General features: G+C 36.3%; 1 protein-coding gene across 1 annotated transcript in view; it reads right to left on the bottom strand.

The window, feature by feature from the left end:
* The window catches only part of LOC122084974 (DDB1- and CUL4-associated factor homolog 1-like), a 60,173-nt gene extending 53,280 nt beyond the window's left edge, over window positions 1-6,893 (bottom strand). The window contains exon 1 of the mRNA XM_042653382.1: window positions 6,482-6,893. Coding sequence (XP_042509316.1) covers window positions 6,482-6,666 — 185 coding nt within the window. The 5' untranslated portion in view covers window positions 6,667-6,893. The remainder of the gene's footprint in view (window positions 1-6,481) is intronic.
* Window positions 6,894-7,144: the final 251 nt, after the last annotated feature.

The raw sequence follows: 7,144 nt of genomic DNA, 5'->3' as shown, positions 1-7,144 counted from the left end.
TTTTTGATCAATCAAAACCCCTTCCCAAACTGTACAAGCTTCTTCCAAAGCATACAGCTTTCAGGATGTATATGATGATATCTAGATAGATGGAATTTCTACTTCCCAAAATGCATATTTGGCCCAGTTTCCAGACAAAATGAAAATGAACCGTCAATATATGCTTTTCACACTTTTTTACGAGGAGCGCTACTCCCATAAGAGAAGGAAAATTTACTATTGGTTATACGGATTTCTCCGGCATCAGCATATTATTAAATGCTGCCATCACATAGCTTCTTTATAGAGTGCAACCTTTTCTTGTCTTGGAGGCCTCAGACAGCTAATAAGATAGTTGACAATTGACACGTTGAGCAAGTACAGCATAGCATTACTAGGCTAAGACCTTGGATGTGATGTAGTATGATATCCATCTATCATAAATTTTTGTTCCTCTGCCTAGCTAGTTCCAATTTGTTAAATGGTTGTAGTACTAATGATGCAGATTTTAAACCAAACTAGGCTTGTTTTATTAGGAATAAGTCTAGGGTTGGGTTGTATATGTGTTGGGCCTTCAGTCCATGTGGTTTTGAGTGTAATAGGCCACTTTTATGGGTCTAAACTAGGGTTATTAAGGTTGCATACGGAATTAACTAGTTTGTTTCCTGTTTAGTTGGGTTCAACTTAAGTTGTTAGACTTTGTTATTTCTTAGGAGTTAAGTTATTAGTTGAGCCAAGTCATTAGCTTCCTTTTTTTAGTATGCTTCTATTTTCAGTTTTTAGAAACTGAAAAGAGGCAAGATACAAATGTTGCGACCTAGTGGTCAAGCGGTCAAAACAGCCTCTCTACATTCTCGGGGTAAGGCTGCCTAGTTCTCGCCCCCTCGGGCCTCGCACATGCGGGGGCCTAGTGCACCGGGTACGCCTTAGAAACTTATGTAATAGACAATCAATTATGGGGTTTCCTATTTTGGAACCTTCCAATTGGTAAGTTGTATTCTCTCCCCCATTATCAATATTAATACAAAGCAAGGAGGCTCCCATAGCTCCACGTTTTGAAGAAAAACAATTGTTGTACCTGCTGCAGCCTTCTCCATGGAGATTTGTCTTGTGTTTGATCAAGGCTGATGGAATAGTGTTTGATCCAGTTGACTCTCTGCGGTGGGAAGCCCCAGAGGTCCTCTTCCTTTGTTTATCTTCTTTTCCTCTCAACTACTCTAGGTGCTATTGATCTGCTCAAGTTCCTACAGGTATTAAATTCAGTTTCCTTCAGTTCTTCCCAGAAAATTACAAAATCTAGTGAGAAATTTTCAACTTTTGTCCAGCCCAACTGAACAATATCTGTTCAGCCAACTGACCCAATCAGAATCAGCTGAATTTTGGATTGAAGATAGGCTACTAGGGGGGTACTCAACCCAAAGGGGATCCTTTTCTGTCCAAAGGATTGAGAGATATCAGAAATCTTTTTCTTTTTCTTTCTTTCTTTTTTTTTTTTTTTTTTTTGGTCTTTTAGTGACCTGTGCTGCCTTGGTCTGAAATCGATAGGTTTTTAATGGCCTGTCTTTATTCCTACGTTCTTCCTTGATATTATCCACGTTATTTGGATTTTTTAAGGCCTATTTCAGTACCTGTTATGTTGCTTCATGCCTGATTACATTCTGATCTCAGAAATCTTCACTTCTGAAATTGATAACCTTGATTTACGGAACTGATTTGTTTCCTTACTTCTGATCTGTTTGTATTACTGTTCTACCCTAGTTATTTGTCTGTTTTGATTACGTATCCTGCAGCTGGGACTTAGTTTGACTTGTCAACCTAGTTCTACATTAACTAATCTAAGTGCTTTCAACTGGAAGGCTACTGCTTGGTTCTGATTGCTGCTTATCAGTAAATAAATATATGTAATAGACAATACATATATATATATATATATATATTTGGAGGGGGGGAGGAAGCACACTAAATTCTTAATCAAAGCAAATGGCATCCAATGAGTCCTTTGTAAACCCAGAGGACATAGGAATGCCAATCAGCTTATGCCATTAATTTCTCATCACAGTTTATAACAATATGCTGACGGACCAAAATATTCATGGGAGCAGAATAAGGAGTGAATCAAGTTTTATGGAATTACATATCTGGACCAAATCTCAGATTTATGGCTAGGATCTTTAAGTTATCATGCATTGATAGAGAAATTCAAACATGATGATCATTTTTGTTTGGTTCAAAATAGGACATGGTGAAGAAAATAAACATTATAACAGGATTTTTTTTAACTATATCAGTACCATTTGCAGAAAATATTGTAATGCATACATGAAACGAGAAACTAGACTCTAGAAGCAGTACAAAGGCCAGGAAAGGAATTTTAAAATTTGTCTGAGAAACGATACTCAAATATTTGGACAGAGGCCACTGGCCAGGAAAGGAATTCTAAAATTTGTCTGAGAACCTATGCTCAAATACTTGGGCAGAAAGCTACTAACAGCATGGTACAAGTTAAAACAGTAAGCATATGATGGTCTAAATTCTAAAATATATCATAAACATTTTCATCTCCGAATAAGTTATGGGACTTGAAAGATAGACTGAACGATATTAGAGAACTTAAATCTAGAAGCAGTACAAAGGCCAGGAAAGGAATTCTAAAATTCATCTGAGAAAATATGCTCAAATATTTGTGCAGAAAGCTACTAATGCAAGGTACAAGTTACAAACAAAAAGTATATGATGGTCTAGACTATATCATAAACATCTTCATCTTCGAAAGCCTGCCATTTACTACTTAAATTACGACTAATGCCCCCATTTAACATCTCTCCATATTAAAATAAAATAAAATAAAATAAAAATTCTCTCCATAATTCATAATTATCCACTATCCATAATTATCTCCCTCTCTCTCTCTCTCTCTCTCTCTCTCTCTTCCCTAAACGTGAAGGAGAAAAATTCTCCCCCATGTAACAATATCTCCATAATTATTTAAAAAAAAAATTCTCTCCATAATTATCTCTCTCAATCTCTCTCTCTCTCTCTCTCTTCCCCAATTTAAAACTTTACTAATTTAACAAATAGAATATGTCTCAGTGTGCATATGTGATGCGTAGGCCGCCATGAGAGAGAGAGAGAGAGAGAGAGAGAGAGAGAGAGAGCATGGATTGAATATGGAAGCATTAGAGTCCACGCAACATATAACAAGAACCGTACAGAATGGGAGACTAATTTATATTATATATTGCAAAAAAAAAGACATTTAAATGTGGATGACCCCATTAGAGAAAGTGGGTTTCTTCCGCTTCTTCTTCCCCACTCACTCTTTCTTCCCTAAACGTGGAGGAAAAAAATCCTCCCCCATTTAACATACATCCATAATCTCATCTATCCACAATTATTTAAAAAAAAAAAATTCTCTCCATAATTATCTCTCTCTCTCTCTCTCTCTCTCTCTCTCTCTCGCACACACACACACACACACAAACTCTCTCTTCCCTAATTTAAATCTCTCTATAATTATTTTATTTATTTTCAAATAAATTTTCACTCTCTCTTCCCTAAACGTGGAGGAGAAAAATTCTCCCTCATTTAACATATCTCCATAATTATTTTAAAAAAAAAATATCACTCCATAATTATCTCTCTCACACACACTCTCTCTTCCCTAAACGTGGAGAAGAGAAATTCTCTTCCATTTAACATATCTCCATAATTATTTAAAAAAAAAAAAAATCTCTCCATAATTATCTCTCACACACACTCTCTTCCCTAATCGTGGAGGAGATAAATTCTCCCCCATTTAACATCTCTCCATAATTATTTTAAAAAAAAAATTCTCTCCGTAATTATCTCTCTCAATCTCTCTCTCTCACACTCTCTCTTCCCTAAACATAGAGGAGAGAAATTCTCCACCTCCCCACTTGTAACACCCATATTCACTCCTCTCTTAAAGTCACCACTCTCTCACATTAATTCTCACCACTCTCATTCACATTCACAGAGATCCTCAAATGAATATATATTCAAGTGCTTGGATAGCTTGCAACAGTACTTCTCTGGAAATTCTTTTCTGGCCGATTTCGTCAAGACCCAGTTTGGATAGCTTGATGTATTGGTATGTTTAACCACTCTGGCTGATTTCATCAAAACCCAGTCTGTCAGAGAAGAACTGCTGCAAGCTATCCAAGCATTTGAATATATATTCATTTGAGGATCTCTGTGAATGTGAATGAGAGTGAATGAGAGTGGTGAGAATTAATGTGAGAGTGGTGAGTTTAAGAGAGGAGTGAATATGGGTGTTACAAGCGGGGAGAGGGAGAATTTCTCTCCTCCACATTTAGGGAAGAGAGAGTGAGAGAGAGAAAGATTAAGAGAGATAATTATGGAGAGAATTTTTTTTTTTAAATAATTATGGAGAGAAGTTAAATGGGGGAGAATTTCTCTCCACGATTAAGGAAGAGAGAGAGAGAGAGAGAGAGAGAGAGAGAGAGACTGAGAGATAATTATGGAGAGAATTTTTTTTTTTTAAATAATTATGGAGATATGTTAAATGGGGGAGGATTTCTCTCCTCTATGTTTAGGGAAGAGAGAGTGTGTGAGAGAGAGAGATTGAGAGAGATAATTATGGAGAGTTTTTTTTTTAAATAATTATTGAGATGGGAGAATTTTTATCCTCCACGTTTAGGGAAGAGAGAGTGAAAATTTATTTAAAAATAAATAAAATAATTATAGAGATAAATCTAATTTAGTTAAGTTTTAAATTAGGGAAGCGAGAGTGTGAGAGAGAGATTGAGAGAGATCATTATGGAGAGAATTTTTTTTTTTAAATAATTATGAACAGATGAGATTATGGAGATATGTTAAATGGGGGAGGATTTTTCTCCTCCACGTTTAGGGAAGAGAGAGTGAGTGGGGAAGAAGATACAGAAGAAACCAACTTTCTCTAATGGGGTCATCCACATTTAAATGTCTTTTTTTTTTTTTCAATATATAATATAAATCAGTCTTCCATTCTGTACGGTTTTTATTATATGTTGCGTGGACTCTAATGCTTCCATATTCAATCCATGCTCTCTCTCTTACTCTCATGGCAGCCTACGCATCACATATGCACACTAAGACATATTCTATTTGTTAAATTAGTAAAGTTTTAAATTATGGAAGAAAGAGTGAGAGAGAGAGAGATTGAGAGAAATTTTTTTTTAAATAATTATGGAGATATGTTACATTGGGGATAATTTTTCTCCTCCACGTTTAGGGAAGAGAATGAAAGAGAGAGAAAGAGGGAGAGGGAGATAATTATGGATAGTGGATAATTATGAATTATGGAGATAAATTTTTTTTTTTTAAATATGGAGAGATGTTAAATGGGAACATTAGTCGTAATTTAAGTAGTGAATGGGGGGCATTTAGGTCAGATGGTAAAGTTTGTCAAAAAACACAAGTACGTCCTTTTATAAAGTACATAGATATATATATATAGAAAGAGAGAGAGAGAGAGAGAGATCAAACGTCAAAAGGTAGCGACTTTAGGAATTTAGAATGCATAAACAACAAGATTACTAATGTGGAAAAGTAAGATCAGATGAAGGGATCCCTATATGGAAACAACCTAGCAATGACCAGCTCCAGAAACAAGAAGTGATTTGAAAATGAGAAAATTGTAGAAGTGTAAGGCAATTGCATGTAGGAAACTCAAGCCAGTATCCTAAGACTAATATTCTTCAGAAAGAGACATTCAACACTTCAGCTGTTGGATAGGAATGCTCGATTATTGAGCGCCTATCCAATGGCTGAGTGTCAACCGTATTTCATACACAGCCGCATATGAAAAACAGTATGCACTAATTATAGGAAGCATCTTTATGTAAATAAATCAAAACAAATTTCAGCACATCCCAAGACATTGCCTAGAAAAAAGTCGCCGCTGCTGAAGTTCTCAAAATACAGAAATAGGTGATTACAAGCCTCTATACTTGAGTACTTGAGTGACAGTAGCAAAGTGAAGGAAGAGCAAAAGAAATAGTTAAGAGATACTGAAGGCCTGAGAAACGAAAAGAAAGAAACTTGAAACACTCCAAGATTCAAGGAATTTAAAATGGTGAAGAAAATCAACCACATTTTATCTGAAGGCATGCATTATTTGAAATAATGATAGCACCAACGCATATAAAATGGTCACAACTAATAACCAAAGATTTAAGCTTCGATTAGCTCTCCTTTCTTATGATTCCGGACAACTCAAAATCAAACAAAATTCTACGCAATTAGAACTCTCTTTCTGCAAACTTCCACTTCCAAGAAAATCCCTGATCCATTCAAACCTAATCCCCTAACAACCAACCAACATCAATCCACTAGGCCACAATCCCCAGCGTTCCATTCCTCTACAAAATTCAAACCCCAAAACCCGAAACCCATTTAAGCATACACAGAACTAAAACCTGGAGAATTAAAATTAAGAGAAGTGTAAAAAGAAAGCAAAGATAAGAAAGAGTGAACGAACTTGGACTCTTGAGTCTCGAGAATTGAAGCCAAGGCATTGAGGACCTTGGGGTTAGGGTTTTCCTGAGATGATGTGATCTTTGATATTAAGTTCTGTGCATTGGAGAGCAAGATTTCGTCCTCGCTCACGTTCTTCGGCTCCTCTGGTTCCGCCGGTGGTTGTAGCGAATTCGTGGCCGATTCCATTAAAGAACGGATTAATAAGATGAGGATAAATAGATATTCTTCTTCAAGCTTTTGTTCAGAGAGGATTAGTTGATTCTCTATTTATACGATTTCAAAGTTGCAGGAAAAAATGAGCGGCATCCTCTCTGACGTGTTTTTATAAGCGTGACAGGAAGAGAGAAGGAAGGAGGAGGAAAGAATCGCGATTCTCCCATCCGTAATACCTAGATGCCTCCATCGGTCCATGCCGATAAAATATTTTCTTTTACCATATGACTGAACTGCCCCTACAGAATTAGAAACAAATGTGTCCAAACTTGGGATTCCGTCAGCTGGAAATGAGTCGGGGCGGGTCGGATTGATGTATACCTTCACGATATCCGACTCCATAACCATTGAACCTTTTCATTTACAGACAAGCAGTAGGTCAGTCCCGTAATCAAAACGGTGCATATAGAACCTCTTAAAATTAATGAAAATGGATGGTACACATTTTAAA

The sequence above is a fragment of the Macadamia integrifolia genome, chromosome 7 (assembly GCF_013358625.1).
Source record: "Macadamia integrifolia cultivar HAES 741 chromosome 7, SCU_Mint_v3, whole genome shotgun sequence".
Taxonomy (NCBI): Eukaryota; Viridiplantae; Streptophyta; class Magnoliopsida; order Proteales; family Proteaceae; genus Macadamia; species Macadamia integrifolia.
Note: the sequence above shows the minus strand (reverse complement) of the source record. Positions and strands in the feature narration are given on the sequence as shown.